The sequence below is a fragment of the Hydractinia symbiolongicarpus genome, chromosome 14 (assembly GCF_029227915.1).
Source record: "Hydractinia symbiolongicarpus strain clone_291-10 chromosome 14, HSymV2.1, whole genome shotgun sequence".
NCBI classification, from domain to species: Eukaryota; Metazoa; Cnidaria; class Hydrozoa; order Anthoathecata; family Hydractiniidae; genus Hydractinia; species Hydractinia symbiolongicarpus.
In genome coordinates this window covers 9080618-9100251 of record NC_079888.1, presented here as the reverse complement: position 1 = coordinate 9100251, position 19634 = coordinate 9080618, and the positions used below count along the sequence as shown (strand labels likewise).

The 19634-nt window shown below is 33.4% G+C and overlaps 1 protein-coding gene across 2 annotated transcripts; it reads left to right on the top strand.

Annotated features, from left to right (window-relative positions):
* The first annotated feature begins 495 nt into the window (after positions 1 to 495).
* LOC130625816 (SLIT-ROBO Rho GTPase-activating protein 2-like) lies at positions 496 to 16106 on the top strand. Of its 2 annotated transcripts, XM_057440929.1 has the most exons (17): positions 498 to 895; positions 4686 to 4884; positions 5701 to 5857; positions 6620 to 6682; positions 7611 to 7763; positions 8508 to 8636; positions 9050 to 9271; positions 9910 to 10011; positions 10575 to 10772; positions 10908 to 10986; positions 11081 to 11108; positions 11586 to 11716; positions 11895 to 11972; positions 12206 to 12340; positions 12571 to 12676; positions 12884 to 13149; positions 14350 to 16106. In XM_057440929.1, the coding sequence occupies exons 1-17, from the start codon at positions 832 to 834 to the stop codon at positions 15408 to 15410; spliced, it is 3171 nt and encodes a 1056-aa protein (XP_057296912.1). In that variant the 5' UTR covers positions 498 to 831; the 3' UTR covers positions 15411 to 16106. The 2 variants fall into 2 exon arrangements, with proteins under 2 accessions (XP_057296913.1, XP_057296912.1); XM_057440930.1 differs by lacking the exon at positions 7611 to 7763 and having other exon boundaries at positions 496 to 895.
* Positions 16107 to 19634: the final 3528 nt, after the last annotated feature.

Here is a 19634-nt window from a genome sequence, read left to right as displayed (position 1 = left end):
TAAGAAATTTAACGTAACTTTGTAAAACATACAGTGTGGTAAACGTCTTCCACAACTCCTTCGGACAACTTCCATAACTCCATTATTTAGTGGATTTTGTTAGATGGAACTGTAAGTCTAGTCTCGAGCCTAGAGCTCTTTATCCTCAAGAAGCTCTGGGAACAAGAATGATGTTGTCAGTTTCTATCCGTCGTCTCACAGGTATAAAGCAAAATTCCGTCTTGTTTCGCTTTTATCTAGTGAATATACCGAAGGTGTTTTGTGCTACGCAATTAAAAGATGAGGAATTTTACACCATTTTATATTTATGCGGCAAAAGAGCAAGTGCAATAAGTTTTATATGATTTGTAATATGTATTTTAGGCACGAAAAAGAAAATTATTTTTATATGGCGGTTGAATAATGTAACAGGGACTGGGTTTTAGGTTACTGTTTGTAAAGTGTGTCATAGGTTTGTTTTGGAAAAACCGCTGATCCATCATAACAAAAACAGTGGGCGCCTCAAGGGTTTGGAACATTGAACGAAGTTATAACAAAATGGCTACCAAACTTTAGTCGCCTACACTTTCTCGAGATTTTAGAAGGCAGCTGTTTTTTTTAACGTTTATTATCTACTTAAACAATCATAGAACAATTTGGATTATACACAAAGGAAAAATAGATCCAGCATCATGTTTTAATGGTGTTATTAAATAAGTTGACATTTAAAAGTTCGCTCTATCATAGCTGGTTTAGCTATAAATCTGATTTTCTTACCAACAGATGTGAGTTTAGCAGGTTTCCAAAGCATTTATATAAAAGATAGATAAATATACTTGAAATTAACGAGACATGAATGCAGCTTTGAGTAGAAAGGACAAACAAGTCTTATTAGACTTTGACAACTCTGTGAGAGGTAATTATTTTTTATTAATGTTTGTTTGTGCAGAATAATTTTAGCTAGCTATAGCTAATTGTCCAAGTAAATTTTGGAATTTCTTTATTAGGGTGCTTTTGGAAACAAAGCTTATCTTTATTTATACATTAGCTCATGTTGATAGCTAGAGATTATGGTTATGGTCTGTTGCTTTATAGATTATTTGTTTACTTTTACAGCAGTAAGTTCTTTTTTGGCTCTGGCATTTGCACGACAGGAAAAAGATGCTAGGATTTGGTGAAGAGAGCTCTTTTTCTGTGGATTTATTCTCATGGAAACATAGACTATTATCGACTTAAGTGTAAATTGATTTGATGTCTTCTGATTTATTTAAATTCATTTGAAATCCAAGAATGGACTGATAATTACTTTACTTCACCTAGCACCCCTTTTATTTCCTGTCACGCAATTGCGAAGCCGAAATAGCTTACTGCTGAAAGTGTAAACAAAGGAAATTCATCTATATTTTCTGTCTACAATCTGACATACACAAGGAGACTAAACAACTATTATTTCCATATCAGGAAAATGTTCCCTATTAAGAATTTTTTTTCTTACTCTATTCAAAAATTATTTCCTGACCAGAAAGGAAAAACAAGAAACTATTTGTGCAGTCTGTTTGCATTGTTCTTAATGCAAAAGCAAAATATGAAGTAAAGTAGGCCAAGCCTAATTTATCTTTTCATAAGAGTGAAATGACACTGAATGAATGAAATAGTTAAAAATGGAGCTTGAAATTCCCTTAATACAAGGCACTAAAGTTATCATCAAAGAACAGTTTTTATTGGCAGATATTAAAGGATATGTATGATATAAGGATGACCCTATTTTTAGTGATCAACTGACGGAATCAATTATTTGCAATACTCATCCTTGCAACTATGCTTATTTAGCTTAATGACAGCCATAGAATATTACTAAACGCAAGTTCCTGCAATTGCTATATTTGTCAGAATAGTTCCACTGGAAGTTTTGCACCTGCTGTAAAAGGGGGTTATATGCTTTCATGTATTTTTAAATTTTTATAGTTCTCTTTGTCAAATCAGTTTTTACAACAACAACAAAATAGTAAAATATTAATGCAAATTTTCCAGAATAATTTGTTCTAGAATAATTTGTTTACCATATAAAGCATGATTTATTGTGAATATTTTAAATGTTTAGCGTGGCTGCTCATTTGATATTTACAGACCTAATTTCATCAAAAATTTATTTTCTTATAAAATCAATTTTTGATTTATATATATATATAAGACATCAATTTAGTTGGCTTTTGAAATATTTATTATGTTTAAACATTATGTGGATGATAGCTCATTTCAGTTTTCATTTCAAAGGGTCTCATAATCATAATCATTTCGTTGGCTACTTTGGGTAGAAAACATTTTTGGTTTATATATCAGTTTCTGTATATACTTTTTAAAAATAAAACTTGTGCTGTTGTATTGCCCTCGCCTCTCCTAACAAAATTAAAGCATGCTTTTTGGATCAATTCATTAATTAAAGGAGAACTACAGTACCAAATAACTAGTTGGGCTTGAATTGTTTAATAAAGTGTGAATATAAACCGTGTACTCTCTTAATATTTTTTTACCTATTTGGGCTTAGCAAATTGAGATATAATAAGGTCAGAACAGGGTACCATGACTCTCATGACATTGTCAATAACATGTGACCATATTAAATTGGTGCAGATGTCAACAAACAACACTGGATAAAAAATGAATTAAAAACAAAACAAAACAGAAATAAGTTTCCATATATAACATAAAAATACATTCAACGTCTATTTTGTTGTTATTCAAATTTGTTTTGAAGGAAAAATGGTTTAATTTATGGTTCCTTTGAATTTAAAAAATATATACATTATAATATTTGCATTATACTTTTTTTGAATCACAACAATGGACCTACCAAAGTTTATTGTGCTGCCAATGTGACATCTCATATCAGCAAAATTTATAAACCAGGTTAGCAAAATGAATAGTTTTGTTGGCGAAAAAGGCAAAAATGTTTAATTATTATGCCATGTTGCTTTGTGATAAAAAATATATTGTTATTAAAAAAACATATTTGGGCTTTTTTGTTAGTTTTTCTAATCTGTTATTACTAGCAGTCTTGTGATTCATCTGTGTGGAAAGTTTTATTAATGATCTAATAATGATTATATATCAGACATCAGAAGTGAAACTTTGGCACTAGATATTACATGTGAACATTCCTGTAAATAAAATAATTATTTCGCTAAGTTTAAAGTTAAAGCTTACCCCCACTAAAGTTGTCTAGAATCTTTTTATTTGTTTAAAAATCTTTATTGATTTCCAATGTAGTTTAATAAAATGTTTGGCCAATTAGATAATCAGGGTAACTAAGTAATAATAATCTTGTAGATGTGTTCAAGATGTCAAACTGAAAATATATTTACTTCACCACATACCTTTATAAACTCTTAAAACAAAAAAAAAACTTCTTCGCTTGTTTTCCTTATTTAAAGACCTATAGCTTACATTTAAATCGCTTTTTTTATGTAATTTACGTTTAAATCTTTAAAAAAATGGTGATTGAAGGACCTGCCGAATATTTTCGGGGGTTAAATGTGCCTATTTTCTTCAATCTTTGTTACTGTTTAAGGCTGCATGTAATGCTGTTAATGCAGTTTCTAAAACAGCTTTGTCAAAACAACCACTTATAAGTCAGTAGCTTTTGCAATGCATTTATGACCTACCATAATCAAAGAATGATTTTTGTTTATACAATATTAATACCCCTGTTTTACCAACTTATCACGACCCGAACATTATTTGATCTTTTGATCACACATTTCAATGGTCCTCCATCATGGAGAAAATTTCAATGTTACATAAAATTTGTTTGCATTTGTGCACAAAAAAGCATATGCGGAGAAAAGATATTCCTGAACTTTTTTATTTCTTTAAAAAGAAAATATTTTGCTAAGAATGTTGCTTTGAGTCAGTAAAAGACACTTCGCCACTTTGCATCATTATTAATTTCTCCCTTGTGAGACACAAAAGGTTCGAAGTCGTCGTTGTAAAGTCTTTTTCATGAAGAGAATTATCCGATTCTAAGTTTTCTAAGTTATAATCTTCTTCATTATTACAAGACGTCTTATCAACAAACAATGTAAACAGTAAGTAAACAAGGAGAAGGTGTGCTGCTGAGCTCACAGACTTTCTGCACGATGTGACGTATGCTCATTTATTTGGACCTAGTTCTCTCGACTTCACGTGACCCTGCAAATTTTTTTGAAATTGAAGATGTTTACAGACCAGATTAAGTATAAAGATTTTTAGTGATTTTAAAATGTTTATTTTGACATATTTATGTATTGCCTTATCAAAATAACATTTTTTAAGAACCAATAAATTATTTTTATAATGACAAAAAGAATCATAGACAATTTTTCAAGCACTTTCATATAGTCAATTTTTTTTCGCAGAAGGTTAGCTTTAACGTTAAAAAGAAGAAAGAAAAAATTACAAATAAGAATCTTCAAAAATTTAACATAAAAATCCTAAATGTCTTGTTGGCAAAACATTTTGGATAATGTTATTTGTTAGTGTTTTGTGAACAACTATGACAACATATACAACTACACTGGACATTTATAATGTTTTGTTAAATATAATTTTTTTCAACAGCAAGAAAATGTGCATGTGTGTGTGTGCATTTTAACAGTGCATTCTATGATCAGTTTTATTCTTAATTGTTAAGAATGCCTTAAGCTGATTGTATTTATTTGTTGTTATAGAGTTTGGGAAACAGTTTACAGAACAACAAAGGTTGCTAGATCTAAGAACAGAAAACAAAATTCTTCTGGTGAATGATTTGCAAGAATTCTTTAAACGTCGCTCAGAACTGGATTTTGAGTATGGCAAAAATTTGGACCGTTTATGTGAGAGATTTTCAGAAAGGTTCCAAAAACAACGAGCAAATTATGGACTACCTAAGTGAGTGTACTGTTGTTGTTGTTGTTTTTAGTTCAGTAGCAATGCATTTAGACTGACGTCATTAAAATAAATATATTAGTATTGAAATATTAAATATTATTGAAATCATTGCAATGCACTTTTAAATTTGAGGCTATATAATTGGGAAACAGGTGGAAAATAACTGAAAGCATCTGCTGTATGTGCAACTTAGGGCTACCTAAGAAATTTTCTAAAGCTGGGTCAACCCAGGCAAGCTAAGTATCCGTAGAATTAAAGATGTTATCCAGGTAAGAAGATTGAATTGGCTGGGGTACTTGGAAAGAATGGAGGGGGATAATTGTAGTGTAGAGACTTGATAGTTCCTGGGGCAAAGCCCAGGGGCAGACCGAGAAAAACTTGGCAGGAGGTTATAAGGACAGACCTGATACAGAGGAAGTTGAGTTTAGATGTAACACAGTCTAGATCAGATTGGAAGAGGGTCATTAATATACCCTATCCAACCCATGCTAGCATGGAAAATGGATGTTAAGCCGAGAATGATGGTGATGAACCCATCTTTTTTGGGGGGATGGGTTGATGACATCTTCAAGAAACTTGAACCCCAATATACCCTCAACCGTTTGTCAAAAAAACATAGTCCTATACATTTTCTTGGTCAGTGCTTGGTCAGTGAGGGTGAACAAACTTCTGAATTTTGAATATGATTGGATCATTTTTGACATTTCCATTGTTATTCTGCCTTATTTAATTTTTCACAGGTTTTATTGACTAGTTTCTACATAGAGATCATTCCCAATTTTAAACTATAAATATTTTTATTTTTTATTCTTGCAGAAAAGATAGAGCATCGTTTGCAAATCTGTGGTCAAAGTTAATAATAGATGCCAAGTTTAAAGCCAAAGCAGCAAATACACTTAGTGATATATACTCAAAAAACATTTGCACAAGATTGACTGAAATAGGGGAAGATATACAAAGAATTTCTAGAAATGTAAGTATGTCTTATTTTGTAAACTTAGCAAGGAAAATGTACACTTTATGAATGAAGAGAAGTCTGTGTCAAGTAAAAGACTTGATAAAGAGAAGAACCTTGTGTATTTAACATTTGACAGGGTGTCTAGCAACCCCAACCCTGAAAACCTTGAATTTGTATAAGTGGATTTAAAAACCCAGAAATTTAGGTTGAATTTTTAAAAACCCTGGAAAACTTTGTAATGACAAGATTGTCAATTTTATTGAAATTGACTGTTTGTACCTTTAGGATATTTCATAAATATTTCACTTAAGTTATGATAGTGGTTTCATTATAGACTCTTCAAGAGTAAAACTCTGAAAAGAGCTTCAAACATTGGTTAGACACCCTGTTTAAAATTTTGTGTATGGTCATTTTATAACTTTATATAAATGTGGGATGCAGTGGAAATGTGAATATTTTGGAAATAAAAAAATGTTTTGCCTTCCCTCCCCCCTCTCTTCCCCATCTTCATGTGACACCTGACAAAGCTTATTATTCAATCAATTGTTATTTGCTTACTTGAAATCCTAGCTTGGCATACCTGAAAAAAAAGTATTTGAAAAAAATTATGTGACAGTGAAATTTAATTATATAGACCCATTGCACTCTGGCACAAACACAGTCTTTTAAACATGTCATTTTAAACCTGATTTGTTCTGATAAGCCTCTTTTGTTTTTGATGTAGAGTGAAAGTTGAATTCTAACTAGAAAGGGTAATTCAATATTTGTCTATGATAGGTCAAAGATACCCAACACACATTACAACAGGAAATATCTAATCAAATACAACAGTTACAGAATGTAAGTATACTAAAAAATTTTTTTACTGATATCAAGTAATGTTTCTAAATTGTAAATGCTAAAATTTGCCTGTTTGAGAATTTATCAAAAGTTAGACAATGATCTTGTTTCAATAAAGTGATGTATATATAGCACTAGTTCTATATTTTAAATTCTTATGCAGGTTAAGGATGCTTAAACCAAATATATACAAGTGTTTTGATAGTTTAAGTAATCAAATTAAATTAATAAGCTTTTCACACTTGATTTGACCAATCAGAGTGAAAAATCAACAGTAAAAGCTAAACAAAACCTTTAGAAATAAATGCAATTTTCAAAATTGCATTTATTTCTGAAGTCTAAGTAAATCTAAGAAATCTAAGAGATCTTAGCACAAAGAAATAAAAATATTTGCAGTAAAAATGGCTGCAGATACAAGAAATTGGATAATTTTGTGAAAGAAATGTCGTATGGATGACTGATTTTTAGAACCTTTCAGGATTCGGCCCTATCTGTAAGAATAATTTTTACAAATAATTTGTTCCCTTATAAGGTATCAGGCCATGGTGTTTACATTTTCATGCCTTCAACCATAATCATAGTGATATGCTATAGTCTACTGATTGAAGAAACAAATAAAAAATTCAATGTTACAAGACAAACACATTGAAAGAAAATAACATTGATTTCTTCATAAAAGTTTTCATATTAGCATTGTATTTATGATAAAAAGAAATCACTTGCAAAAATAGAGTTTAACATATTTCACGAAACATACAAGGAAGTGAACTTTGTCTAATTAAAATACCTGTGATACACAAAATAAGACATCAGAAGAATTTAGTAAGGCTGAACAATATGCTTAATGCTTCAAAAATAAAAAATTCCTCTTCCTCAGACTGAATATATGCTTATCAGTGTTATTTTTGTAAAAAAAATTTCTTTTCAGCAAATGAAGACTTATTACTCCAAACATGCAGAATTTATAATATCTGAAGGAAAGTTTCGAGCCTGTGAGAACGATATTAAAAAAGCAGAGGAGTCTCCCTTAAAGAAAGGAAATGAAAAGAGACTAAAAAATCTAGAGAAGAACATGGACAAGGTTGAAAATTTTTGTGTCTGTTGCTATAGAAATTGTACTGTTTGAATTAGTTTTTAAGACTAGCATATGATGGAAAGTAAAAATGTCTTTGTGAATACAAATGACACGAATACAAAGCCTTTAGTCGAAAGTGCAGACCAAGCTTTTGCTTTTGTTACTCACTCAATATTCTTTTTATTATCTGACTACTCCTGGTCTAAAAAGAAAATGCTATGACGTTATTATTATTAAAATTATTTACCCAGGATAGCCTCTTCAGTTCCTATCGGTACTGCTATAAATGAAGATCCTGTTAAAAGTCTCTAGTGCACTTAAAGTTCCCATTTGAGCTACGAAAGCCATGCCAGGACAACACTCAACTAGACAACCGCCTAAGATGTCAATCGTACTCTCATGCTGAACACTAAGCAGAATAATTCCCTTACCAGTCTCATTTCGTTCCATTTAGACATGGATTTATTTGGGCTATTAATATTAACAAAGCTTTCTGAAAAAGTAGTACACATTTTTTGCTGATGTCATAATATTTTTAAAGATTTAAAAAGTTATTAGTCTTAGAAGCCAGAAAGTTGAATACACAAAACTTGAGAAGCAGGATAATTAATAAAGTTTTTGCCACAACTTTAGGTTTGAAATGTCAATACCAAATGTTTTGCTTAATTTAAAGATTTTTTATTGTTTTTTTATAAATTAACAAAAGCATGGGCAGAGCTCACAAATTTTCAAGCTTTTATTTTTGTTTAGAGACGACATAGATTTGTTGATTCAAAATTAAAAGCCATGCGATCAAGAAACGAGTACATATTAACAGTGGATGCTGTTTCTGCGGTATTATCAAAATATTATAATCACGACTTAAGCGAACTTGTAACGGTAAGTTAAAATTTTAATGTGATATATAATTTTACTGATAAAACAAAATGATATTGGTGTTCAAAATGATGTCCTTAATGTTAGTAATGTAAGACACGAATGTCTAGGTGGTTTTGTACTGCTTGCCTTGTGGCATTGTAAGATATAGAGATACTACTGAAGCCTTATGAAGCAATTCATTTATAATTTCTTCAAACTTTGATTATGTGAACCATGTGATAGAATTATTATATGGTCATTCAGAACACTCGAGAACCATTGTTTACGCATTATTTTATTCTTTAAAACTATCCACATCCACATGTTAAAACAAAAGAAAGCAAATTTCCACTTGATGCTTTTTATTATCTATAACTATAAATTGACTGTTACTGTCTGACTTACTTATTTCATATTTTCATTTTTTACTTTAGAAATTTGACCACAATTTTCATAATTCCTTCTCTTCAACGCTGCAAGCATTCATAGGAGCTGAGATTCGTATGGCAAATACGCAAATACAGTCAGCAAACTCACTGGCGCACACTGTGTCTGTGATGGACCCGCAGAATGATAACAAAATGTTTCTAGAAGACAATCATCAAACATTTCTTCCCTTTATTAAACTTAGTTTTGTACCACATGCTGAAGATGAGGTACATTATATAAAGCTTATAACATTGCTTGGTTGTCTACATTCCCTCTATAGTGTACAGAGTTCATGCAAACAGGGAAAACTTGGAAAATATAAATTTTCTATGTATTTTTTGATTTTAAAGGTAAAGAAGGAAACTAGAAAAAACTTTTTTAAGTATATATATACCTCAATGTAGTGAAGTTCTTTTTTATTTTGTAACACATATTTCGAAGCTCTCATTTTGACAGATCTATAAGAAAAAAAAAGATTTATGCATTGAAAAAAAACCTGAAATAGAAACAACGTTTTATCATTGCAATTAAATTTTCTTCAACATCCCCTTCCCCTGTATCTTTTTTGTTCGAATTATTTTAAGTCTAACCTTCATATTATTAAAGTTAAAATTTCGGAAAAAGTTTTATGTGTGTGTAATATTAAGAGAACTGTTCTTTGTTTAAAAGGTTGAACAAATGAGTATGTAAAAATAACTGTTTTAAAATTCAAAATACGTCATATTTTTATTCTTTCCCTCGGGTTCTTGATTTTTTTCTTCACATTGAATGAAGTAATTTGATTTGAGAAGGAGAATGCTTTTCTATCATCTATACTGATCGGACTATTTCGAGGAAGCAAACATTTCAGATATATTTTTTCTAGGTGCGTACTATTACTGCTGAAGAGAACATTGAGAAAGAGCTTAAACTGGAGCATCGAAAACTATTTGATACACTGAAGTCTTTGCAAGTTGAATTGTCAGATGTAAGTTCATAAAGCTTATATTTCGGCTTATGTTTTTTGTGTTAACCAGATGTAACAGTGTCAAAGCACACTTCATGTTAGTGTAGAAATTGTTCTGGGCTTAAAATGTATTACGAACTGATTATGACCTATCGTGAGTTGCTTGTGAAAATTAACAGATTTTATTGTTACAGATTAGAATGTAAATATTGTGAATCAGGCAGATTTAACAGCTAGATTTCTTGCAACCCATTCATATCTGACCATAACCGAAAGCACGTCAATTTTTGAACCATATATCATATGGTTTTATTTTGTTTGAATTGCACAAATATTATCTTCAGAACAGACAGTGGTGTTAGCTTTCTATGCCAGAGAAGTTATTAAAGCAGTATTTAGTGATTACATAGTATTTGTAAAGAAAAAGATCTTTTCTTTAAATGTGAAAACCAAAAGAATACAACAGGGTCATAATGTCTGCTTCGTCTAAATGAAAGACTATTCTTAGACTGGGGCAAGGACGGAGAAACGTGTACACTCCATTCTCCATTAATTTCAACAGAATACCTGTCTATTCCTTGTAGCTTCAAATTTCAATGGAAAAACGCAAGAAAGGTTTGGAGGCCACATACAAAAAGTACGACTCCGAAATGAATGGTTTTTATCATATTGACATGACTCCTGTTTCTGGTCCAACAACATCACCCAACAGCACGTTAGTTTCCAGTCCTCCACAACAGCTGAAAGTTGATAAGGAGGAATGGGAAACCGGTTTACTGACAGTAAGTTCTTCAGTTTGTTAGATAATAGAAACAGCCTTACAAGCTGATCTTTGTAAGAAGTCTAACAGTAGGTTAATTCGAATACACTTTGATACAGGTCAGATCTCTCATTGTCTTGTCTAATTTCTTTCTCAGAAATTCAAAGAACATATAATGATGCAAAGTACACACATACGAGCGCAAGCGAAGTATGATGTATTAACTAAAGCTATTGGTAAGTGTGGCCATGTTAGGTGTTGTTTTTCTTTTGAAAAGGGAGTGGCACTTCAGGAAAAGTAATTTGTTTTTTTTTCTTATTTGGTTTCTAGGTGAGATTACTTCGGATCTGTCAAGAAGGTATGTTTTCCAACTATTTTTTTTCTATTTTTTTGGAATTTATTTATTGGTTTATTTTACTTTCTGATCATTACCATAAGGTTAATTCCCTTACTTCTCATTTTTGCTAAGATACAGAAGTTAAAACCAGAATTTAGTAATACATCTGCAGATTTAGCAAATTTTAGAGATGTATCTGTGAAAGTTTGTCCCCTTGAATTAAATTCAACTCCTTATAATTCAAGCACCCCTTTTATTCGATTTTTTTCTCTCCCTGTGTACCAAAGTTAGAATTTGTTTTTGAATATATTTTGGTGAAAGTCTATTTCAACAAAACATAAACCTTCCTATTGTCTTAATACTCATTAATTTCGGGAATATTATTTTGCGCGAAAATTTTTTTAACGCGGCATGTTGTTTGCAACTAGTCTATCTTAACCTTCAAACAATATTTTATTCTTCACTTTATAATCTATATTCTACGTTTGTTATCTTTAGTATGAACTCATCAAACGGGCGAAAAAGAACTGTCAAGCTGTTTGGAACGAGTTTAAAGAGTCAGCTTGACGATACTGGCCAAGAAATTCCGGAAATTGTGGAGAGTTGTGTCAAATATATCGCAAAGTATGGTACGTGTGAAAACTTGCTTTTCTGTCATTGTAATTTTTCAAGTTCGTATGACGGTTACAGGTTAACCATCTCCTCCTCCCCCCTCATTTACCTCTCCTACGAAAGTCAGATTTTGCGGTAGATTCATTGATATTATATGGCCTCAATGATCACGCCATTCTCGATACTGTTTTTTAGGTTTAAAACATCAAGGTATTTTTCGTGTGCCTGGTGCATCACAAGAAATAGCTGATATGAAAAAGGCGTTTGAAGAATGTGAGTAAAACCTTTGCCCTATTTCATGCTAATAAACAAGTTAGTGGAGTTCAATGTACTTGTATATGAAGGTTTTTCCTAACGAGCCAGGTAGAATAAGTGGAGATACAGTGAATAATTCAAGCCACGCTAGCTTTAAGCCATGGCAAGCCTAGGAGCATTGACTGACTAAAAAACAAAATTAAATCAATTTATACTCTATAGTTTACCATGAATTTTTTTTTAAACGTTAGGTCGAGATCCGCTGTCTGGACTGAATCATTGGAAGGACATCAATGCAGTTGCAGGAGTGTTTCGAGTGTACTTTCGTGAAATGGCTGAGCCTTTATTTCCGTACGAACTAAATCAAGATTACTTAAGAGCAAGTTGTAAGTGCCAAAAAATATACTATGGTTGCTTCCTTCTATATTTTTATAGTCTTTCATCCGTATTTTCTTTCCTTTTGTTGCTTTTATTCGTTCGTTCGTTTTCGTTCAATCGTTCGCTCGTTCGTTCGTTCTCTCCTACATTTTCGTACGATCATTCGTTCGTTTTCACCCGTTTTTGTTCGTTCGTTTTTTTAATTTAACTGTAGTGGTTCAATCGATTTTCGCACTAGGTATCACGCGGACTGACGAGCAGATAGCAGAAAACAAAACTATTCTTCAGAAAATACCAGCCTGGAATCTTCACGTAATCAAATACATGCTCAAATTCTTAAACTTGTAAGTACTGCTCTGCTACTCCCCCCTCCCCTCCTCCACACACAATCCCCTTTGGAATCTTAAAATTAAATAAAACTCTATCTTCATTGTAAATATTTTACGCACTCGTCATGTTGAAGATGTATTCCCCTCTTTAATGTTCCAAATTTTATTTAACTTAATAATTTGCTTCGTTATTTTTGCAACCCTTTTGTTTTTACTTTTCAGAATAGCACAATACTCTGACCAAAACAAGATGACGTCACATAACTTAGCAGTTGTCTTTGGACCAACATTGTTCCGTGTACCAGATAACGATAATTTGTTGACTAATCAAGGCCAAATTAATGTGTTTGTTGATACTTTAATCAGCGAGTTTTATAAGATCTTTCCTGACGAACCTATGGAAAGTAATTACGAGGACAAAACAGATGGCTTATCAGATGAGGGTGACGAAGGAGAGCGAACAGAAGATGAGATTGACAGTGAGGACGGTAAGCGCATTTCAGTGTTCATTTACCGTAATTTAAGTGTTCGGTTACCGTATTTTCAGTGTTCGTTTACCGTAATTTTAGTGTTCGGTTATTATAATTTTAGTGTCCGGTTATACATGAGTTATTACAATTTTGACTCTATAAAAAGCTTCTTTAATTATCACTGTGGATCTGAGTTCTCTAAAATTTTTGAATAATTGCCTGTTTAAGTAGGGGTTGGAATAAGTACATATTATCGCCTCGCACTAAATTGCAATAATTATTGTGGTAAGTTTAACCACTCGTCAAGGTAGGGTAGTTTGACCACAACTTTTTTTTTTGTCCATTAGACCTTCTCGGTGACACTCGAGCGAACCAACGCTACATGTGCACAGCAACAAGAACGAGAAAATATAACATGCACTAATATTTTTTTATACGTTGCACATTTGACTGACATTTTATTTCTTACACCTTTTTAGTTTAAAGGCGTTAAAGATGGGTATAATTTATAGGCGGAGTTGCTAAGGGCGGAAGTTGCTAAGGGTGGACGCTGAAGATGGGTCAAAACCTAAGTAACTGCTTATAAGAAAAGAACGGACTGAGGAGTTAAGCCGTCAAAGCTAAATGCAGTATTAAGTTAATCCATCTGGATAATCTGATTTTCAACCTATAGATGGTCTTTAAAAATAAAAATAATTTTTTCTTATAATCACAACACTTAACAAGCTGAAATACTGGTTTTGACGACATAGACATTTTGATGTTGTTCTGACCTCTTTTTTTTGGTTATTTTCACTGCACAGTAAAATATAATTTAATAATTTAATCTTTGTTAACATCTTAATGCAGCTTTTCATTTTTGTTATTAACGCTTCCTTGACGTTTTACTTTTTACGACAAGTTCCACAAAAAATTACGACATTACGTGCTCACTCTTTCGTCTATTCTTCTAAGAACTACGACAGTTACAAAACAAAGAGATCGTGACGGTTTTTCGTAAAATCTCGTAACAGTTTTTGTGTGTGTTTGCGTCACAATAAGATTATAAACTGTAGTATGAATTTCACGAGATCAAAATTAGAACAAAAAAACCAAGGTACTTCTGAATAGAGAATGTCAGACTAACATATTTAAACTTACTGTATTTTATTTTGAGTGACAACGGCTGTAGAATTAGCGCGTGAATAGAAATGACGTCATGACACGTGCTTGTTTTAGAAAACGAAACCGTCGAAGCGATTGCCTTGCACAACTACACCGCCAGAACTCAGAAAGAAGTATCCTTTAACAAAGGAGACATACTTACCATCTTCTCCAGGACGAATAGCGACTGGTGGGACGCCAGAGTGAATGGACGGTTCGGGTTTGCACCTGTGCCGTATATAAAGATTCTCGACAGGCCAATGTCAGTGTCTGAGAGCTCGTCGGAGCAACGTCGAAGTCGAGATGTAGCTGATGCCACTCAGGGTTCTGATGAATCGAAATTACGAAAGTCGAGTGAGCCTGAAACACCGCCACCTTCACCACGCCCTGCAGATTCGAAGGAAGAATTTAAATTGAAGTCCGCGTCGGTGAGTGACATGTCAACTAGCGAACACGTGGGCAACGTTTTTGCTGCTATCGATCCAACAGTGAACACTACAGCTTCACCTGCTACCGTACGACGATCGGGTAGTGACCGTACTGGTGCATGTGGAGTACGTAAAAATATTCCCAATCGTTCGCTAAGCGATAAAAGCATGGGTGGGTCCCGAAAATATCAAACTCGAAACCCTACGTTACCGCTAAATGAGGATGCTGAAACTACTAATGAACAATCTACTACCGCTCCTTCCCCAATATCGACATTTTCGGCAACTAAGCAACCGTTACTACCACCGTTACCGGCGGGTGGCGCTGCTAAATTGTTACACCATGTATCGCAGCCTGATATACACAACGCAAGTAAACATAGTTTGATCGGTGAAAAGGTTGAAGCTAGCACTGAGATGACCTCTTTTGGAAGAGGTGGTAGTGTAAAAGATAAAAGTAAAATGTTTCACGCGCCTATCAAGGAGCGACCAATGTCCGCCCTTGCACGCCCATTGCAAGGACAAATACAAATAGAATCGCCTAACAAGCCTGATCACATTCCTAGTTTTAAGCCACCGCCACCGCCCACTGCTTCGAAACCGAAACCGGCCGTCAAAAAGAAGGAAGCGGTCGATCTGGCGGCTACGCTGCATGCTGCGGCTGCCGCCAAGAAACAAACCGAGACAAAGGATATCACTCATCTGTGAGATTATTGCCTCGAGGCACTATGATTTAATGTTGCTATGGTTACAGTTACGGTTTACTTAAGTGACGTCACGACTTATGATTAAATTTAATCACTTGAAATATTATGGTGTATATAATAAGTTAATTCCAAGTAAGAAGAGGAGTGGGACAGAGGTTGATATATTCTAGTTAACACAGATGATAACGCGTGATTTACGGGAGTTCTCCCCCACACCAGTGTTTATTTAAAAAAGATAATCATATAACATTAACATGTTATTAAATGTTATTATTAGTCACAACGATAAAGAATTTTTTAACAATTTGACCAACTTGATTTACAGTTTTTTAAGGACGCCATTAAAACACAAATTTCGCTCTAAAATATGTAAAGATTGTTTATTTCCCCCTGTTATGTAATCGGTACTTAATCATTATCAGGGTCACATGTTTAATGTCGAATTTTTAAAAAATAATTTACAGTTAGTGTATTCAAGCCTTGTTTTTAAGACACTCTGCGACTATCTCATGTTAGGCGTAGTATCTACTTGTTGGCATTGGACGCTTGGCAATGAAATTAGTATTTTTATAAATTTGTGTTCGTGATAGAAAATACACGAAAATTTCTTATGTGAACGATTTGTAAACTAGTTCTTATATATACATAATATCTAATTTTTTTGTATTTGTGTAGAAAGGTATCAACTTTGTATTAACTTATAGCGTCATTTTATTCCTGCCTTAACTTGTGACGTCATCAGAAGCTTGAGGTAAGCTGGTCAGACACGTGACTAAAGTTGTCAGAGAAATGTCTTAAATCCCGGGATGTTTCGGAATTTTAAAAAATTTAAGCTCGGTGTGTCCAAGTAATTTTTTTCCGCACCATATATGTAAAATATACCGGTGACAGTTTTGTGTAGCTAAAGTGGGATCCATAATTTAAAATTCGTTATTATTCCAAAACCCTTTTTTTTGTAAGCAGAATAGTGTTGGTCCACCTGAGAAATCTATCTTCGACTATGTAAGGTTTGTGGGTATGTAAATTTTCTTATTTATACTATTATCGTCCCCAGAGCTCTTTAAGATAAAACTTGAAGGTTTATCTCAAAAAGCTTTGGGGACGAGAATGCATTTATCCTCAGGTGCCCCCTCAAGTGCTTGAAAAAAATCTCACTGGTGTCAGCTGTGCCATTGTTAGGAATCGTATGAACTTTTAAGCTATTTTTATCTTTTCTGATTTCTAATATATTAACAAGGGAATGTTGCTAGCTGGCTACAATCAGTAGTGTCACATAACCGCAAATTGTGAAGTCCGTTCTCCAAGTAGTTATCTCAGCTATTTCTAAATCAAATTTGCACAAAATGAACTTGTCAATCTTCACTTCACAGGGCACCTGGACTTGGTTATTTGATTAAATCTAAACTCTTAGGCTGTGCTTATTCTCAGTTGGTTTGTCTCAGTATGACCAACTTTTTCGATATTCCGTTACTATGGCACGTTAGGAAGTTAGATTGGCATGCCTACGCTTACACAGGAGTTGCACTGTAGAACGTGGAGTAGCTGCGGAGTATTGGGCGAGTTAATGGTGTTTCCAATCTTTGAAAACTGCCGTTTTGCTTAATTTTTTTCTTTCTGATTTTAGGTCCAAAATGCTTTTCTTTCGTACAAAAGACTTAAAAGGGGATGTGTTTATGGATACCAAATACAAGTTTATTTTTGTCATTCTAATTTATTTTTATGTTTAATATGATAGTTAAGTGGATTTTACGTTATTACTGTTTTCATTTTTTATTGGTATCATTTCGACTTTTGCGTGAGTTACTAAACTTGAAAACCAAAAGCCATCTTTTAAAAGTCCATCTTTTAATAATCAGATGATCGAGTGATTGGGCTTAGCTTGTAGACGATAACGTATTAAATACCTGCGCTTTTTTCACCGTAACTTTAAAAAGCGGTAAACTAACGATAAAATTTACTCCGTGTCCAGGAAAACAGGAGCACAAATTAACTCAATAATAAAACAGAGAGGTTAGTTCTTAAACACACGTCTCATCTCCATCTCCTTTTGGTTGCCTTGACCATCTTTTTATAATCAGGTGAACGAGTGGTTAGGGGCTTGGCTTATCTCAAGAACGGTGTAAGAAGTGCATAAAATAAGGTAAAATGTACGTGAAATACACGTTGTTTTCAACCTCGTTCCCAGGGTCTGTACCATTTTTTGATATGACGATGAAATCGGTACGAAACTGCTCTAGGCACGAGAAAGGCACTTGTGCAAACTCATTCCCAGGCTCTTTTATCTCCTATAAAGCGATAGTACGTTGGTTGCTGCCAGAATAATTATGCGCACTGAATATTTGGTTTTGCTAAAAAAAGTTTGTAAATAATTTTGACCGCTCTAAAAAACGTTCTAATGCTTCAATTCACAACAAAGACAACAAATCTCAAAAACCAAGATTGCAAATGAAGGTAACATGCTTAATTTTTGCTAAGTTTTGTATTTTTGTATCAAAAAAAATCTATCAATTTTTAAATAGCAAAAAGGATTAAAAAGTCATATGTTACTAAAAACTCGAACTGTACGCGGTACCATAAAATCACAGGGACATGAAACAACTTCTTTATGGCAAATTTAAGAAATTCATGCTGCGAAGTATTTCTTTCGCATATTAGCTTGTGTTGTCAGTGCTAAATTATACTAAATACGTGAGAGAAGAAAAAATTTTTCCTAAAAATGATGATAATAGATCGTAAAAGCGAATCTCTACGGGACGATTTTTACGACGATCGTCATCAATTCTCGAATTTGATTGGTCGCGATTTTCGTCATGACGAAAATTTGAACCGGTTTTCTACTTTTCCTCACAATAATCGACGCGAATATCGTCCAGTGGAGATTCGACTTAATGCTATGTTTTGTGACTCTAAGTTATTTGTCTACAAACCTTTCATTAAATCCTCAAAAAAATTGATGCAATTCGCTAGTATATATATTTTTTGCACATTCTTACACAGCTTATGCGCCAATTTAGGTAAAACATGATCACCTCAAACACGATTGCATTTGTCTTGTTGGTTGTCTCTGTTAGTCATGTGCGCAGTGACATGCAAGTAGAAGCAGAAAAAGCTTGTAATCAAAGACCAAAATTTTACCAAAGCACGATCAATGTTGTGAACTTTCTCGGTGAGGCTTTGGGGATGCCAGAAGTAGGCGATAGGACAGTGTATAGCAAGGCACATATAGTACCTGCCGACATGATGCGGACAATGATTTGTGGTCATTTCAGCAGCTTTAACGCATCTGGTCAAATCGGCGAGTGGAAAAAAGAAGTTGGAAAGTTGATTACAGAACTTCATACTATTGATCCAGAATGGAAGGACGTTTCGACGTTGAAAAAGGATAACTCTTGGCCTGATTTTGAGGAAGAAAATAAAGATAACGAAAGATGGTGCAGAAGGATGCTTAGTAATTTCACGGACGGAGATAAGCGATCAGAAGAGATGATAGCAAAGGACTTGTCTAACTTATTTCAGTGCGTCAACAGCGCGCCAGCAAATTTAAGAGTTGGATACACCTCCACAAATAATGTAATATCAGACGATTTGGATCCGCTTTTGAAGTATTCAGTAAATGACACAAAAATAGTCACAGTCTCGGATTTGACAACAAAATCAAGAAAATACCAAAAAGCTTATGGAGAAAAATATGGTTTACAATACAAAACATATAACGATGGTGGAATCATGACCTCGGATCAACCATTCCGTGGTCAAACCAACTCAATGTGAACGTTTTTATCATACCCAGAAAATTATTGTAACTCCAAAAATTTTTTTAACAAGTTTCGTATAAATTCTAAAATAAAAATTATAAGAAAAAAAAGTAATCTATAATTTAGAAAAGCCCGTGATCTCTTTTTTTTTCTTATCAAAGCAAGGCCACCATAAAGAAATTGTTTATTAAAGTTATCAAATATGGCGAGGATTTCTTTTTAAACAAAGTTGATATTTGTTGAAGCAAGACAGAGCGGAATATCAACAAATCAAGATGGATTGAATTTTGTAACCAATTTTAACGAGTCAGCTATATTGTATGTTTTATTAGTCAATCAATTTTATTATGAGGATAAAGTTAAATTCAAACAGTATTTTCACATTTCTCTACTACGCAGGGGCGGTGCCACTAGCGGGACTGGAGGGCTTCAGCCCCCCCCCCCCCCACTTTTTTTGCTAAGTAATAATT